The sequence below is a fragment of the Cetorhinus maximus genome, chromosome 11 (genome assembly GCF_964194155.1).
Source record: "Cetorhinus maximus chromosome 11, sCetMax3.hap1.1, whole genome shotgun sequence".
Classification (NCBI taxonomy): domain Eukaryota; kingdom Metazoa; phylum Chordata; class Chondrichthyes; order Lamniformes; family Cetorhinidae; genus Cetorhinus; species Cetorhinus maximus.
The window spans coordinates 76,132,694-76,151,134 of NC_135889.1; the positions used below are offsets into that span (position 1 = coordinate 76,132,694).

General features: G+C 44.2%; 1 protein-coding gene across 13 annotated transcripts in view; it reads right to left on the reverse strand.

Moving 5' to 3' along the window:
- The window catches only part of LOC144686695 (RNA-binding motif, single-stranded-interacting protein 1-like), a 637,597-nt gene that overhangs the window by 178,684 nt on the left and 440,472 nt on the right, over positions 1–18,441 (reverse strand). For all 13 annotated transcript variants that reach the window (XM_078552250.1, XM_078552249.1, XM_078552248.1 and 10 more), the window contains one exon: positions 15,268–15,326. In XM_078552250.1, the coding sequence (XP_078408376.1) occupies positions 15,268–15,326 (59 nt within the window). The remainder of the gene's footprint in view (positions 1–15,267; positions 15,327–18,441) is intronic.

Sequence of the window (18,441 nt, forward strand, 5' to 3'; positions counted from 1 at the left end):
TGGAACAGATCATGGTCAAGATGTTGCACTAAATGGTTTATAAGGATTCTGGTGAACATTTTTCTGGTGATTGAGAAGAATGAGATTCCTCTATGATTGTTGCAAGACTGATGAATTCCTTTCGGATTGTGCAGATGGACCATGGAGGTATCTCTGTATACATGTGAAATAGTTCCTCACTCCCACATAGACTGAAGGAATTCAGTGAGCTTCTTGACCAGACATTGACTTCCAGCTTGTAGATTTCAGCTGGGATAGCAACAGCTCCTGGAGCCTTGCCACTGGACATTAAGATCATGGCTGATCTGTGTGTGTTTCAAATTCCACATTCCCATCTACCACCGAAAGGTTCTTGTTAGGCAAGGGAATCAAAGGCTATCTACCTCTGCCTTAAGAAGATTCAATGACCCCATTTCGACTGCTTTCAGGCACAGTGTTCGAAAGTTGCACAACCCCCAAAAAATCTCCTCATCCCTGTCCTAAAGCGGCAACCCATAATTTTAAAACAGTGCCCCCTAGTTCTGGGCATTGTTGGAAGCTGACTGTTAAAACAGTGGCAGTAGTAAGAACACTTAAAGAATCCTTAGAAAAGGCTGTACCACATATGGAAATGGATATTAAAACTGTAGCAGTGGTACAAGTGAAACCTGTTCCCTCAGAACACACAGAACATATCTTTTTATTTCTGTTGGCCTGTGGACTAAAATTACAATGGCTGCAGTTGAAAGACATGTCCATTGGAACAGTGTGAGGGAAATATACAATGTTGCTGTCCTGGAACAGATTGTGCCATGAAAGACAGGATGGTGCCGAGGAGGAGTCCGGTCTAATGGGGAAGTGCCTGGCAACAACGTTTTAATTGGCTCCTGACCAGGTGACCAGGGTTTGCGAGAGCAGTGCAGCAGAATAGCTCCTAGCCTGAAAAAGGCCTAAAGCCTCTCTCGTGTGTGTAAGATTCAGTAATTCTACAATAATAGCTAGCTGGCTTTTTCTCCTCATAGCTCTATAATCTGCTCTCTCTCTGAAAACCCATGTCAAGAGGCAAAGGGGAAAATCACTGTTGGAGACATTGAAAGGCAAGTGCTCAACTAAAGACTGAAAGTGCTGGAAGACCCACTTGTATCATCAACAAAGAACAGAAAGGGATTTGGAAGACATCAATCAAAAATCAATCCTGTCCTCTGGAATTGGTGCTATTGAACTGTTCTATCCCACCCTTAAAATCCATGTTTTTGTGTGTCTTGTATGTGTGCATAAAGGGATTTAAGAACGGATTGAGTTTAGATTATAGAGTTAGAAATTAGCAGTTCATATTTCTCTCTTGTGCCACTGGTTAAAACTAATTTGTTCAATAAACAATTATTTACTTTACAAACTTGGTGCTCATATTCAGTTAACCTAAATTAAACAATTAGGTGGGTTGATAAAACTTTTTTTTCACATTTGTCGTGGCTCGGGGAGAAGTGGGCTTAATAATGCAGCGCACTATCCCCAGTGAGTCATGACACTAGAAATGAGGGATATGGCTCAGGATAGTCAAGATAATTCTTCCTTGACTACTGCTAAAGTAAGTTGGACTACTGAAGGTTCTAAATATTCTTTCCCAAAGGGAGAAGTGTTTCCTTACTCCAGCAAAATAAGTAAACCAATAAATATTTTGAGAGATAGATCATTTTGAGAGGGGTAGATCAGTCACTGATGGTGGTTGAAGGAAAAGGTATTAATAGGAGATATTCATTGAACTTATGAACCTGTTCCCTTGTGTAAGGTTAATTTATGAAGTGACTAAGTAAATGGAATTGTTCCAAGGTTACCTGTAGAAGAGGTATATTTTTTTAATTTGGTAATGATTTGGCTAGTGGAGACAGTAACATGGCGACGACTGGACTGCAACAGGCACTTGATCATACCAAGTTCCTAAAATTACTGTGGCCAACCATGAGAACATTAGTGCTGATAATGAGCATTTGAAGGAAAAACTGATCAGTGTGGAGAACCAACTCTCACATGCAAAAGATGAGTTTGCTAGTGAAAAACAAGGACTGGTAAGGCACTGGAGTGTCATCACAGGAAGTAAAACACTTGAATGAGGACTTAAAATGTCTAAAAAGATAAACTTGTTGAAGCAAATCCAACAAAGGTAGATCTTCAGTTGAAGCTTGACAAACTTCAAGCATCAGAAGTCTCTATGAAGTATCACTTTGAACAGGAAAAGGAATTGCTGGTGAATCAGAACAGTTGGTTGATTGCAGAATTAAAATCCAAGACACAAACTGTTAGAGCTTTGTTGTGAAAAGAGTAATGAGCATGGAGTTGGAATTATGCCTACAGCTAATGAAAAGGATGATAATTTGGGTATGGACTTAAGCGCAATATTCTTTGCTGAGTTAAAGACTAAGAATAAGAGAAAGGAGAAACACAAGCATTCAATTATGATAATTCTGTGATGTTTGAATCCTGCTAATCCTACCCATTACATGTATTGACTTTTGTTTTGGTTAAACCTTTGTAACTTTATAATATGTGTAGTTCTGAAACAAAATGAGAAGTTTATCTGTATAGTATGTAATAAGCTATTTGCTGGAAATCATGATGTTAAGTGCTTCTTGAAAAGAAACTGTAAAGCCATTGTAAAGAAAGCTTCACTACAGTGAAGTTTTCTTTCTTTCCAAGGAAATCCATTAAATCGGAGACCCTCTGGGTGTAAAATTGGAAGCCAGTGGGGATGGTAATGTTTAAGGTACAGGATGTTCCAATGCTTGTTACATTGGCTCCTGCCTAGTAACAAGGGTGGGACCCTCTGGGATTTTTTAAATAAGTCCCCAAATCAGTTCAAGGGTGGTGAACAATTCTTCTGGGGGCGGTCAGTTTCAGGGGAGACAGGAGCAAGGGGAAGTATCTCCATGCAGCCAAAGTGCCGCTGTTGGCTCCGAGGAGCTGAGAAGGGGGCTCAGAGGAAGCCCTGGTGGGCCAGGGGCTTCAAGGGAAGCCACTTATTAGGGAAACCTTGAATAAAAAGATGATCATTCCTCTGCAGCCGAGACAGTTCAGGCGCAGCACATTGACATGATTGGAGTCAAGCCTCTAGCTTCTATTCCTGCTCAAGCAACGCAGAGGCAAAGTGCCACCAAGTGCTCCAGAGCTTTTCACACCTTGGGCACAGACTGCAAAGTAATAAGCATTTTAGTGGACTGCATAACAGTTGGACAACTGGACACGGTATACAATCTCCTTGCTAAAGCTAGCTGTGGAGCAGTCACCGGTGGAGGCGCTCACATCATCATCCCGGTTTGGACCAGTCTCCCTCATGGTTAAAGCTAACAGTGTAGCCTTGCAGCGTGGGTTAGGAGAATGCCTGTGCCCGAGCTGAGAGCACAGCCCTCCCATGCAGTCCAATGGGCAAAGTTGCTACTAAATCGGTCAGGTGGAGTGGGATGGAGTTGGGTGGGGTTTTGGGCAGCTATGCAGCGCACTAATCTCTAGCCATCCAAGTGAGGGCCAGCACCCTCCAGGATGCGTTAAGGAGCCTTCAGACTTAACCAAGACAGGTTCTTAGTATATGCATGCTAACCCACACGTGTCTCTCTTCCATCCTGCAGGAGTATAACATCAAGATCACGGAGCCGGGTAAGCTAGCTGAATGCCTCGTTGCTTACAGATATAGTGAAGACGACCGAGAAATGAGTGACTGAGGTGCCTTTGCTGCGCACAGGGAGGAGAAGCACCCTTTGGAAGAAGACGCAGCTGGGGCTCCCGTACACCCCGCCAAAAAACCACAGCGAGCAGTCAATGGTTAGCACCTGGCTAGACCCAGTGTCTACAGACGCCGCCTTTCATTCCTGCAGATGACCGAGGACCAGTGTCGCCAAAGACTGCACTTGTCCATGGAACTGGTAGGTCACAACTGCCAACTACTGCAGGATTTGGCGCCACGGGGACATGGAGGGCATCCACTGCCAGTGGCCGTGAAAGTGACAGCGGCACTCAATTTCTATACCAATGGCTCCTTTCAGGGCTCCATAGGTGACCTCTGTGGGATCTCACAAGCCTCCACCCACAAATGCTTTCATGAGGTCACAGGTGCCATCTTCATGTGGGCACACAACTTTGTGCATTTTGCCCAAAACCAGGACAGTCATGAGGCAAGAACAATTGCATTTGCCCAGATCTCAGGTTTCCCACAGGTTGCCATCGACTGCACTCAGCTGGCGCTCAGATATCCATCACAACACGCGGTCAACTACGTCAGCCGCAAGGGATTCCATTCGCTGAATGTGCAGCTGGTATGCGACCATCAGAAACGATTCCTGCAGGTCTGCGCATGGATTCCAAGAAGTGTGCATGACTCCTACATTCTCAGTCGATCACAGATCCCTGAAGTCTTCCAGGGTCCACAGAAGCTGCAGGGAAGGCTCCTCAGATGCTGAAGAGATGGGGGCCACCCCCAGCTTAAAAAGGTGCTGAGAGCACACAGAGAATGACAGCACTCTGTGAAGCTGGCCTACAATATTCTGGCTGCAATGACAAGCACCATCGAGGTGCAAGCATCAGTAATGTGTCCAGGGAGTGAGGCCGGACCATCACTTCATTCTGAAGGCTGCACAAAGGACAAGGAACAGGCCCTTGACTGAGACACTTGCCTTTTACCTTGTGCAGAAAGGTTTCACATCTGAGTGACACAAACACTGCTCATCAGAACAAGGAGCAATAGGCAGGAAGGTATTCTAGGAGTTTATTGACAATATTGAACAGCATATACAAGTGATTAACACATGTGCCAAGGCTGTGCAATAACATCTTTTTAACTTTCCTAACCCTACCATCATGTCTTGATGCTCTCTGCCTATCCACAGCAGAGGTGCAGACAGCCTGCTGACTGCTATGCCCTGCGTGTGATGACCCTGGCAGGCGTCCTGTGGAGGGCCGAGATCTGGAGGGCCTCAGCCTGCTTTCGGGATCCTGCTGTGTGGCAGTGCCACCCTCGGCCTGTGGAGCTGAAATTGAGGTCATAGGAGGGGAGGGATTCGGATGGGTCAGATACTCCTGGAGTCACGCGGATGGATGGCCCTCGGTGTACACCTGCTGATCCTCTTCCCTATGGGTGCCCAAGGGCCCCTGGCTGACTCCTGGAGGAGAAGAGGTAGCTGGAGTGTGATTGAGCTGCCCCACACCCCTCTCACATACGCACTGTTGGAGGCCAACTGTGGCATAGAAACATAGAAACTAGAGGAGTAGGCCATTCGGCCCTTTGAGCCTGCTCCGCCATTCATTAGGATCATCCAACTCAATAGCCTGCTCCTGCTTTCCCCCCATACCCTTTGATCCCTTTCACCCCAAGAGCTATATTTAACTCCTTCTTGAAAACATACAGGGCTGAATTTTGCCCTTGACGGGCGGGCAGGCCTGACTGACTCTGCGGCGGGCGGGCAGCCAATCACCACCGCCGAAACGGGCCGTGCTGCCATTTTTCGTGGGCGGGCCAATTAAGGCCCGCCCAGCATGACACCCGGCGGGAAGCGCTATGTGCTTCCTGTGCGGGCGGGGGGGGGGTGTTCCCCAAATGCAAGAGTGCGCTCTTTTGTGTATGCGCGCGAAAGAGCACACATCTCCCTGAGGCTAAGTGGTGCCTCAGGGAAATCGCTGAAAGGTTTTCAAAGTTTAAAAATAGAAAAATTTAAAAATCATTAACATGTCCCCTCATGTGACAATGTTATGTGAGATGGGACATGTTAATAAATTGCACAAAAACTTTAATAAAGTTTTTTTAAAACTGACATGAAACCTCATCCCGCCAGTAGATGAGGTTTCATGTTTTTTCAGAAGCCTGCTGGGGCTCCTGGCTTGCTCACCAACCTTAAGGTTGGACGGGCAGGTCCTTTAATTGTCTTAATTATCCTGTCAATGGCCTCAATTGGCCATTGACAGGTCGTCGGGCAGACAGCTGATCGCGCTGTGCCCCTGCCTTCCTGAAGATTTAAATGGGGCGGGATGATATCAGGAGTTCCCCCCGACGTCATCCCCCGTCATTTTTGTGTTGGCAAGTGAGCCCCGCCCCCTTCTCGCCAACAGAAAAATTCAGCCCACAATGTTTTGGTCTCAACTACTTTGTGGTAACAAATTCCACAGGCTCACCATTCTCTGGGTGAAAAAATTTCTCCTCATCTCAGTCCTAAATGGTCTACCCCATATCCTCAGACTGTGGCCCCTGGTTCTGGACTCCCCCACCATCGGGAACATCCTTCCTGCATCTACCCTGTCTAGTCCTGTTAGAAATTTATAGGTCTCTATGAGATCCCCCCTCATTCTTCTGAATTCCAGCAAATATAATCCTAACCGACTCAATCTCTCCTCATGCGTCAGTCTCGCCATCCCAGGAATCAGTCAGGTAAACCTTCGCTGCACTCCCTCTATAGCAAGTACATCCTTCCTCAGATAAGGAGACCAAAACTGCATACGATATTCCAGGTGTGGTCTCACCAAGGCCCTGTACAATGCATCAGCAATGGAGTTGAGCCCACACTGCAGTGCAGGAGCAACGTCCTGGACCAAGGTCTCTATAGCGGCCGCCATCCTACCAGTGTGGAGCTCAGTACATTGGCATGCCGGCGCTATCGCCACAGTCTGAAGGCGGACGGACTCCTCCATCATGCCTTGCAATCTGAGGAGTGCAGCGGACATCCCTTCCTGATGTTCCCGAGCTTGCCTTTATAGCTCCAGCAGCTGCAACATGACCAAGTCCAGAGGCTCGTCATTTGACTCTGACTCAGTAAATTTCTGGCCTCCAGCAATCCTCCAACTGCCAGTCACCTGGGAAGTTCCTGCTGCTGCCTGCAGTAGATCAGACAGTGCGATGTGCTCATCATATTGTGATCCCAGGGCTACTTTATATCTAGGTCCCACCGAGGTGTGTGTCTCTCTGTGCTAGTGGAGGGTGTGGGAGAGCACTTTGACGAGACTTCAGGGACGATGCCTCCAGATTCCTCTTCAGAGGTTTCTTCGGGGCTTGATTAGAGGCCCTGGGTTGTGGACTCCATTGGCTGCTTCCCAGATGTGCCTGCGGAAGCGAGGAGAGATAATTAGTGCATGGCAGTGCCCTGTGAAACAGGACACATCACTCACAGTATGGTTGCCTGATGGATGATGCACTGCTGGATCCTCACCTGCTACATCACCGCTGACCTCACCGTCAGCACAGGAACGGTCCAGATCCTTGCCAGCCAGCTGGATGGCTCTGCTTTCAAAGTCAGTGAGAACCCTGGATTCAGGCATTCCTCCATAGGTCTGTGACCTCTCCCTCTTGTTGAGTGCCAGCTTGTCCTGCATAAGAGGTGGAGAGAGTACAAGCAGGACACCCACCAGGCCGGATGATAAGTGTGCCTGGCATGTGTGGGTGGTGAGTGGTCCCATGGACAGGATGAGGACAATGAAGGTGTGAGAGAGAGAGAGAGTGAATGGTGATGTCCTTGAACCGGCAGTGAGTGAGGGCCCTGTGGATGTGTGGTGGGTTTGTAAGTGTGAGAGTTTGAGAGTGATGAGAAGAGTGACTTACCCTGGCGGAATGGAGATTATTCCTCCTCTTGTGGCACCGTGTGGCTATCTTCTTTTGAAGGGCATTGGCGCTGACCATCACCGCCACCGCCTCCCAAGCCAGATTAGTGAAGTTGCTTCCCATCCTGCGGCCACAGCAGGGGGTAGAGGACTTCACAGCGAGCCTCCACTGAGTCCAAAAGGCGCTCAAGAGATGCGTCATTGAACCTGGGGGCTTTTTGCCTTTCAAGGCCATGTCTTCTTTGCAGCAGTTGTGGGCTGGAAGCACTGAGATGTGTGCACATGGCTAGACTTTAAAAATGACGCCCAGCGTGAAGCTGCAAGGTGATGACGTTGCCTACGAATGAGTGCCCAGCCACCATGGAAACGGCGTGTTTCCCGGGAATGCATAATTAATGCAGCAGGTTTGGGACGATACAGCATGAAAAACCGCCATTGTGGCCAGCGGGTAAAACATTGTTTTACTTGCCCACTACTTCGTGCAAATCTGGGATGTTTATGCCCAGAGTTTCAACAGGTCTGTTTGACTTATTGTTTGCTGACGTCTGGATGGGTTCTTGAGAAATCCATGGACTCTGCCTCGGTTGAATCTGTCATTTACTGTCGTGTGCTATGTTCGACCACAGTTTGTCTGTTAATTCGTACCTCTTACTTACTCTGATATTAGAGTACAAGATAAATATTGCACGTTGGTTTATGTTTCTGAACTATAGTAAATTTTGTTTTTTTGTTTGTTTAAAAACTGTAGAATCTTGTGGCTTTATTCCAAAAGTAGGTGTCTTGAATCTTTATCAACTTTAAACAAAATATTATTGGTCCCCCACCCCCCAGGTCCCAAGATCTGGCCAAGAAGACTACAATCTATGGGTCCCTTTATCCGCCTCACTAGTTATATCCTCAAAAATTACAATAAATTTGTCAAACACAATTTTCTTATGTAATACATACAAACTAGGAGGAGTAGGCCACTTGGCCCCTTGAGCCTGCTCTGCCATTCAATAAGATCATGGCTGATCTGGCTGTTGCCTCCACTCATCATGCCTGCCTACCTCTGATAACCTTTCACCCCCTTGTTAATCAAGATACGAATTAGGAGGAGTAGGACCATATTGACTGTCTGATCATATCATGATTTAAGTGCATTGCTAAGACTTAACAATAGATTCCAGACGACTGATCAACTTTAAAGGAAAAACACCCATCCTTTAACAGCAGTTGCCTCATGATGGCATTTATGGAAAATGCAATGGACCACCACAAATCTGAGTAGCTGTTCAGCAGTGCACAGCAAAAATCCTTCAGGATAATCTATGCGGTGGAAGTATTGCTTGAGCACGCTAATTGTTTGCTTGATGATGCTTCAGATGATGCCGTGGCTCTCATCATTAGGCAAGACCTAAAGCTGTTCCCAAATTCCTGACAGGTGTCATGTGCTTTAGCAAGAGGGGATATCCCTTCTCAGTAATAAGCCAGTTTTCAAATTGATGGCCGAGTTGTAATAAATGCGCAGAAAGAAAGTTATGACCGTTGCTAGGATACCATGCAAGACATAAGGAATGTTATGTTCCAGAATATTACAGAATCCTTAGCACTTATTAGACACAGCATGAGGCCACCTGCCAAAATAATTGTTTCTTTTTTTTCTGGAAAAATACATAAACAGTCCCTAGAAATGTCAAAATCGCCTGGTTCAGTTTTCTGTGTTGACATTCTTAAGTTGATAGGATAGCATCTTGTACCCTGTTATCTATACAAATGCCTGCTAAATGTTAACAAATGGCTCCCAGCAGGAGGTAAACTAAAACTGACCTCGAGCTAAAGCAATTAACAGGGCTACCATCTGACGTGGTAAATGCGGGCTCACTCTTAAGTTTTAAGAATAAATTAGATAGATACATGGATGGGAGAGGTCTGGAGGGTTATGGACTAGGTGCAGGTCAATGGGACTAGCGGAATAATATTTCAGCACAGACTAGAAGGGCCGAATGGCCTGTTTTCTGTGCTGTAGTGTTCTATGGTTCTATGGCTGGTGACACCTTGGTACCTGTCCTGCAGTCACTGGCCAGAGCTATTCAAACAAATATAAAAGCTAAATATGTGGATGCTGGAAATCTGAAACAAATTCGCTATTTGAACAAATGGTTGACATAGGGCAAACAACCAGCCCCATCTAGTAAAGTATATTAATGGGTGCCTAGAGCTAAGGGGCAATCCTCATCAGGCAGTGGCCTTCTTCAGATGGAAGATAGGCCAGAGAAGATGGTGGAAGCCCAGGGGAAGAGTTTCCTTCATAAACTTAATAATCTACCTTAAAAATCACACATGACAGGCAATTTTGGGTAATCTGAGAGTCCCAAACCTTAAAACTTACAGCCCTGTAGTCACAAACCAACAAACATTGAGGAAGTGGAATACTATATGATTGATAAAAAATGATAGGCTGCTGATAGATGTCACTTTACACCTGGGGAAGCCTGCAAAACCCCTCTCTTTTCCTTGCTCTGTCCAAGGAAGATGTAGGTATTCCTCAGTATAGAGAGCCTTAATAACCTTCCAAATATAGTGCTTGGTCTAAATCTTCCTCTGGGCTTGGGTAAATCTGACTTGCGCACTTTTGTGGCTCACAAACTGCACACCTGACCAATGTGTGACTTCACACACCATTCTTGTCTTTTCACACAGGAGTTGGTACAGTGCAGTGCAGTTTGTGAGCCACGCTAGAGTACATAAGGAGTGTGGGTGTGGAGGCAGGTCAGGTAGAAGGGCCACCTCACTTCTGCAACACATTATCCCAGCTCCCAACAGTGTTTAAAGATCCCCTATACTTCACTCCTCCCCTCTCCACCCGCCCCAGCCCATGCCCCCTCAGATCACCCATGCCACTTCTAAGCCACCACCCCCCCATGTATCCTCCATAGCCACTAACCCCGTATGCATTATGTACAGTCAGATTGCATGCAAATAAACCTCTCACCATCTAATAAAAGCACTCATTGATTCTGAGAAAAAAATGCATACTTGTAATTCCCTTGTATCAACAAACCAGAAATCACAAAGGGGCAATCTGTTATTACGTCTTCCATTCTCAGATGGATGGAACACCTACTATGCCAAAACCCATTAGCACTTGAAACTCAGCCAAACATTGATAATGGCCACAGCTTTCCAAACAATAGACTGTTCTCAGGGATGAAAAGAACAGGAGATGCTGATTTCAATTTCAAAGCAGAGTGCCTGTCAGTCAATGTAGGGGAGGAGATGGTTAGATTTTTCAAGCATCAAAACCAGTTTTTTGCTTAAATCAGCCAGAGCCATTTAACTCATAGCAGAAAAGATGACAGCATAGGCTGACAGGTCATTTTGTAACATTTTTCACTGCATTATGGTGCTTTCTCCATTGGAAAAAAGCACTCTAATGCATGTGAACAAATACACAAGGCTGGTCACTGTAAGGGTGAACTTACCTTGAAAGGACAGATCCCTATGGTGAACCACGACATTAAAAGTGACATCTACATTGCAATACAGCACCTAATAGTGACAGTTGAAGGCATGAAAACACATTACACTTACCTTTCAGAATGTTCCAGACTCCTCAGCAGGTTTTCCATTTTCATCATGAACTGTCAAGCCTGGCATGTTTTTAAATGGGCTTCAAAAACCCCACACCACCGAATGGAAATGGCGTATGGGAGAAAATCTGATTTTCAGCCCCCAATTAAAATGGGGAATGCAACCACAGTGGGGCTGATGTGCGTTTTGCACACAGTATTCCCAATCAGCAAAAAGGCCAAAGGAAAATTGGCATGGGATCAGGAAAATCAGATTTTCTTCAAAAAAGTGTGGCCATTCGTGCTTTGAAACGTGCTGCTACACACAGACGAAAATTCAACACTTAAGACTGCGAAATATGATATGCCCTGGTGGAAGGTTCGAATTGTGATTGCAGCAAATCATAGAATAAAATAGTTACAGCACAGGTGACCATTCAGCCAGTCGTCTCCGTGCCAGCTCCCTGTAAAAGCAACTCAGCACATCCCACTCCTCTGCCTTTTCCCCCACAATGCTGCAAATTTTCTCTTCAGTTAATTATCCAATATCTTTTTGAACAACATAATTGAATCTGCCTCCACCACATGCTCAAGCAGTGCACTCCAGCACTTGCTGGACAAAAAAAGCTATTTGTTATATTGCCTTTGGTTCCTTTGCCATTCACTTTAAATTTGTGTCCTCAGGTTCTTGACCATTCTGTCAATGGAAGGCTTATCCCCATCTACTTTGTCCAGACCCCTCATGATTTTGAACACCTTTATCAAATTGCCCTCCTAGAGAACAATATCAGCTCTCGGAACATAAAACATAGGACTGAGGAGCAGGAGTAAGTCATTTAGCCCCACGGGTCTGCTCTGCCATTTCATAAAAACATGTTGAACTCTACTTTTCTGTTCACCCCCATACCCTTTGACTCCCTTGTCAATCAAGAATCTATCTAACTCAGCCTTAAAAATATTTAATGACCCTACCTCCACCACTCTCTGGGGAAAGAGAATTCCACAGACTAATGACCTGGAGAGAAAAAATCCTCTTCACCTCCGTCTTAAATGGGGGACCCCTTACTTGAGTCCCCTAGTTCTAGCCTCTCCCACAAGGAAAAACATCCGTTCAGCATCCACCTCGTCAATCCCCCTCAGGATTTTATATGTTTCAACAAGATCACTACTCATTCTTCTAAACGTCAATGGACACAGGCTCAACCTGTCCAGCCTTTCCTCATAATATAACCCCCCATTCCAGAAATCAGACAAGTGAACCTTCTCCGAACTGATTCCAATGCAATTATATCCTTTCTTAAATAAGGAGACCAAAATTGTACACAGAACTCCAGATGTGGTCTCACTAATGCCCTGTACAACTGTAGCAAATATCCATACGTTTATACGCAAGTCCCCTTGCAATAAAGGACAACTTTCCATTTAACTTCTTAATCACTTGCTGTATCTGCATACAACCTTTTGTGAATCATGTATCAGAACACCAGATCCCTCTGTACCTCAGTTCTTCAATCTCTCACCATTTAAGTAATATATTGCCTTTCTATTCTTCCTGTCAAAGTGGATGATCACATTTTCCCCATATGATACACCCTGTGCCAAATTTGTGCCCACTCACTTATCTATATCCCTTTGCAGACTCCTAATGTATTCGTCACAACTTACTCTCCTACCTATCTTGGCGTCACCAGCAAATTTAGCAACCATGCATTCAGTCCCTCTGTCCAAGCCATTGATATAGATTGTAAATAGTTGAGGGCCAAGCACTGATCCTTGTGACACTCCACTAATTACAGCTTGTCAACCCGAAAACGACCCATTTATCGCTACTCTCTGCATTCTGTTGCCTAACCAATCCTCCATCCATGCTAATATGTTACCCCCTACACTTATTTGTGTAGTAACCTTTGATGTGGCGCTTCATCAAATGCCTTTTGGAAATCCAAGTACACCACATCTACAGGTCCACTTTGCTTGTTATTTCCTCCATGAACTCTAATAAATTATTCAAACACCATTTCCCTTTCTCAAAACCATGTTGATTCTGCCTGACTGCATTAAGATTTCCCAAGTGCCCTGCTATAACTTCTTTGATAACAGATTCCAACATTTTACCAAGAACAAATGTTCAGCTAACTGGCCTGCAGTTCCTGCTTTCTGTCTCCTTCTTTCTTGATTAACGGTGTATTTTCCAATTTGATAGGAACCTTCCAGAATTTAAAGAATTTTAGAAAATTGCAACCGATGCATCTACAATCTCAGCAGTCGCTTCTTTTAGGATCCTAAGATGCAGGCCATCGGGTCCTGGGGACTTTTCTGCCCTTAGTTCTATTCAATTCTTGTAACTAAAGTTATCATTCCTGGAACCATAAATATTTTCTGCATGCTCTTTAATGCCTTCACATTCTTCCTAAGATGTGGTGCCCTAAATTGGACATAGTACTCCAGTTGAGGTAGAACCAGCGTTTTATAAAAGTTCACCGTAATCTCCTTGCTTTTATGCCTCCATTTATACAGTCCAGGGTCCCATACGCCTCATCACTTTCTCAATCTGCCCTACCATCTTCAACGGTTTGTGCACACCACCAAAGTCCCTCATCGCCTCCACCCCCTTCAGAAGTGTATCCTTCATTTTTATATTGTTTCTCCTTCCTACTAGAAGGTATCACTCCTCTAACCAAAGGATCATAGAATAGCACAGCATAGAAGGTGGCCATTTGGCCCATCATGTCCATGCTGCTCCCCTCCAGGAGCCCTACAATTATTTGCTTTTCCAAATCTCTTTTGAAGGCGCGATTGAATCTGTCTCCACCAAACTCTCGGGCAATGCATTCTAGATCCTAACCACTAAAAAAAAAAGCTTTTCTTCATGTTGTCATTGCTTCTTCTTCCAAAAATCTTAAGTCGGTGTCCTCTGGTTTGTGATCTAACGGAAACAGTTTCTTCCTGTCTTCTGTTCAGATCGCTCATGATTTTGAACACTTCCATAAAATCCCTTCTTAGCCTTCTCTTCACCATAAAGTTCACTGACAGCTTCCTTTGTGAAATAAAGGTGCCTCAAACATGGCTCCCATGTAAAGTCACCGTAAAGTGCACCCTGCAAATAAAATCAGCTTGCAGTGCCCACCTTCTCTTCTCCCTTCTATGGTCCTGCTCTCTTCCTTGCCACTGTCTCTTGTCCTCCAGACCTAAAGGCAGCTCCATCAGACCATCCATGCCTGCAGTGGAACTAAGAGGCAGCCCACGGTTTAACACCATCAAAACAATTTTTGCAGAAAAAGTGTAACTTCCTTGGTCGTACACACACCAAATGAATCCCAGAAGTTAAAAAGCAGCTTGACATGCTAAACCAACAACTAAGCTGTAGATTCTGCATGATGCCTTTAAATAAAACTGAGCCTTCCCTGACAGCTAGTTTTACAAACCCTGGGGAGTTTCAGCAAATTGCAAGTCAGGTGCTGGGGCATATCAAAATCCGGAGCATTCAGGACCTTAATTTAAATCACTTATTCACTCGTTTATTCTTATGGTTTGCACAGAAGGCCACCAAAGAAGACCGATCCAAAATTACATGTGGTTTGCTTCCGACTGGAAATGGGTGCATGCTTCCTGCCTGCCATATTGGTTACCTGGAAGGCCGTTTAGCACTCATTAATAGGGGTGTTATGCAATTAAATTTTGATACCATTCTTTTGGTAATATTACATATTTCTCCACAGGGGTGATACCATTATTTCATGTCCCTGGACAGTCTACAGGGAGCAAACATTTGTTCATCTTTCAACATACCCATGTAAACAATTCCCAATGGGCATGTTACACAGAATGCATGCTGGCAATATAATGCCCAAGATGATTGATGGATGAATATTTTACAACCTACTTCTCCAGATAAAGCATATTTTAGCTTGCAGCTGTTTAAAAACCTGACAAACAGGCAGTTGTATTTCCCACTGAAACTGTGCAGACAAAATTAAAATAACCAATACATGGAGATAGAAATGCAATACTAGCAGCTGAACACTTCAAATTAAGCAGTCCATAATCAAAAACAAGGACAGCAGTTAATATCATAATTTAACATTTTATGTAAAGATTTTGAACAGGTAGCAAGAGGTCAGCCCAGTTAGATACCAAGAAGTTAATGCAGTATATAACAAAAATATACCTTTGCATTTATTAGTTGTCTTGTCCAGAATGGCCTTTGTCGATACTATTTTGCCATACCTATAAGAAAAAAGAAAATTAAGCGCCTTAAAAAAGAATCACTGGTGCATATTAAATAAAATCTCTAAATAGGCTATAAATGTGCCAAGATATCATGATTTATTCCTCACTGTTGTAGATAAACACCACTTTAAACTACTCTGCAGTATTTAGGCCTGAAATACCACTAGTACTGGTAGCAAGCAGACTAATCCAACTGAGTAGCTAAATGGGGCATACGTTGTTCTTACAGAAATTTTATTTATCCCTCTCCTTTTCCCACTACCACCCCTCACCATCATCATCAAATGATATTTGAATGTACTCGTGGTGTACTTCTTTGTTACAAATGCAGAAAAAGATGCAATCTGTTTCAAAGTAAAAAGCATCATGGTAATCAGGATCACCGCTGATCAATCTCATCAGCCTCCACAGCAAGAGCAACAACTTACATTTAGAACAACAAACTGCATTTTTTCAATGCCCTTAATGTGGTAAAACACCAAGATACTGTACAGGAATGTATTCAAACAAAAACAGACACTGAGCCACAGAAGGAAATATTAGTTGACCAAATGCTTTGTAAGAGAGGTAGGTTTTAAGCAGAACCTAAAAAGGAGAGAGGTTGAACCTATAATGAAGTGAATGATTCCAGAGCTTAGGGTCGAAAGAGCAGCAATGGCAGGGTAAAAGAAAATCAGGAACGTACAAGAGTCCACAGTGGAAAAATGCAGTTCTTAGGAGGGCTATAGGATTGGAGGAGGAACCAGGGAGAGTTTTTTTTTGGGTGGGGGGGGGAGGGTGGTGCGGTGTAGCCATGGAAGGGTTTGAACATGAGGATGAAAGTTTTTTAATTGAGACATCGCCGATGTAGGTCAACAAGTACCGGAGATTATGGGTGAGTGGAACTTAGTATGAATTAGAAGACAGGCTACAAAGTTTTGAATGAGCTCAAATTTACAGAGTGTTGAAGATCAGAGACCTACCAAGAGGCAATTGGAATAGTCAAGTCTGTAGGTAACAAATCATAGCAGGTGCTCAGGCAGGAGTAAAGAAAGGCGATTTTATAAAAAAAGGTGGTCTTTATGATGAAGAGGATAATGACATTGAATATTCAACCCGGGATCAAACAGGATGCTGAGGTGGCAAACAGCCTGGTTTAACCTAAGTAGTGGCCGGGGAGAGGGACGAATCAGTAGTGAAGGAATGGAGTTTATGTTGGGGGCAAATGACAATGATTTCAGTCTTCCCAATGTTTAATTGGAGGAAATTGCAGTTTATCTAGGATTGGATATTGTGAAGGAAGATGGGGGCTGGGGAGGGACCTGGCAGTTGGGGGGAGATGGGAGCGTACTGGTAATGTCACTGGACTAGTAATACAAAGAACCAACCTAATGCTATGGGGTGTTGTGTTCAAACCCCACCACAGCAGCTGATAGAATTTAAATCCAATTAAGAAATCTGGAATATAAAGCTAGTCTCAGTAATGGCGACCATGGCAACTATCATCGATTGTAAAAACCCATCTGGTTCACAAGTGTCCCATAGGGAAGGAAATCTGCCATCTCTACCTGGTCTGGTCGACATGTGACTCCAGACCCACAGAAATGTGGTTGACTCTTAACTGCCAGGGTGGGCAACAAAGCAATGCCCACATCCCATGGAAGAATGAAGAAAAAAAAACAGACAAGCAATCTGACAGTTAGTCATGGCAGGATGTCGTCAGTGTACCTACTAATCCAAAAACGTTCGTCGGATTCATGTTGCGAAGTGGTAGTGTGTAAATGAGGATTTGATGGGGGCCAAAAGGCAGATTCTTGAGAGACAGTGCGGGGGTGAAGAAAAGCCATTGCAGGAGATTCTCTGACACATTTGGATATGTAGGAGCAGAACCAACTGAGTGCAGTTCCGCTCAGTTAGAACACAAGAACAAAAGCATTGGAATACAATGATGTGATCAACCATGTCAAAGGCTGTGTTAAAAAGTATGAGAAGAGATAGTTTACTACAATCACATAATATCATTTGTGACTTTGATTAGAGCTGTTTCAGTACTCTGGCAGGGGCAGGTATCTGACTGAAGAGATTCAAACTCAAGAACTCCAGGAATAATGAGCATGGATTTGGAGGCAAAAAGTTCAAGGACTTGAGGAAAGGGACGCTGAAAAAGGGAGGGTAATTTGTAAGGAGAGTGTGGCCAGGGTGAGTTTTCTGAGGAGTGAGGTGATGACAGCAGATCAGAAAGGGACGGGGATAGTACCTATGGAGAGAGAAACATTTATAATATCATATATCATGGGGGCCATGAAGAGAATTTGGGTAGTCCAGCAGTTTAAAAACAACTATGCTAACAGACCACAACTCAAGAGGGAAACTCCCAGTTTGAATTTATTGCAAAGCAAAATTGATAGAGACAAAAATAACTCACAAATAGCAATAACTGGAGGAGCAAAGGGTTCTTGGAGGGTTGTAGGGCTTGAGGAGATTACGGAGACAGGGAGGGGTGAGGCCACTGAGGAATTTGGAAACCAGGATGAAAATTTTAAAATCAAAATGTTTTTGGACTGGGAGCCAATGTACATCAGTGAGTACAAGGCTGATGGCTGTATGGAACTAGGTGCAAGTTGTAGAGTTTTAAATCAGCACAAGTTTAGGGAGGCTAACCAGAAAAGTATCGGAATAGTCAAGTCTAGTGGTAACAAAAGCATAGATGGGGGTTTCAGCAACAGATAAGCCAAGATGGGCATACCTAACTTTCCTTGGTTTTAACAGATTACTGATCGTAAAATGAATTGCTTCAGATACAATGTCTTATCTTAGAAATTCAAACACTTTGAACTCCACATAGTGCTGTATCATCGCAGTGACTTGGAGATGTGGTTCAAATCAAGTGAGAACCTACAATATTTGACAACCTATTTATAATAGCCAAAGGGATCCCGGGTACAGGTGATCACTGAAGATAGATCAAAGATGCAGTGAGCCCCTCTGGAGCAAAGGGCCATGTGATGAAAGAAAGAAACCAATAGACAAACAGAGGCTTGCATTTATAAAGCATCTTTCACAACCTCAGAATATGTCAAAGTGTTTTACAGTCAGTGAAGTATTTCTGAAGTTTCATCACTGTTGTAATGTA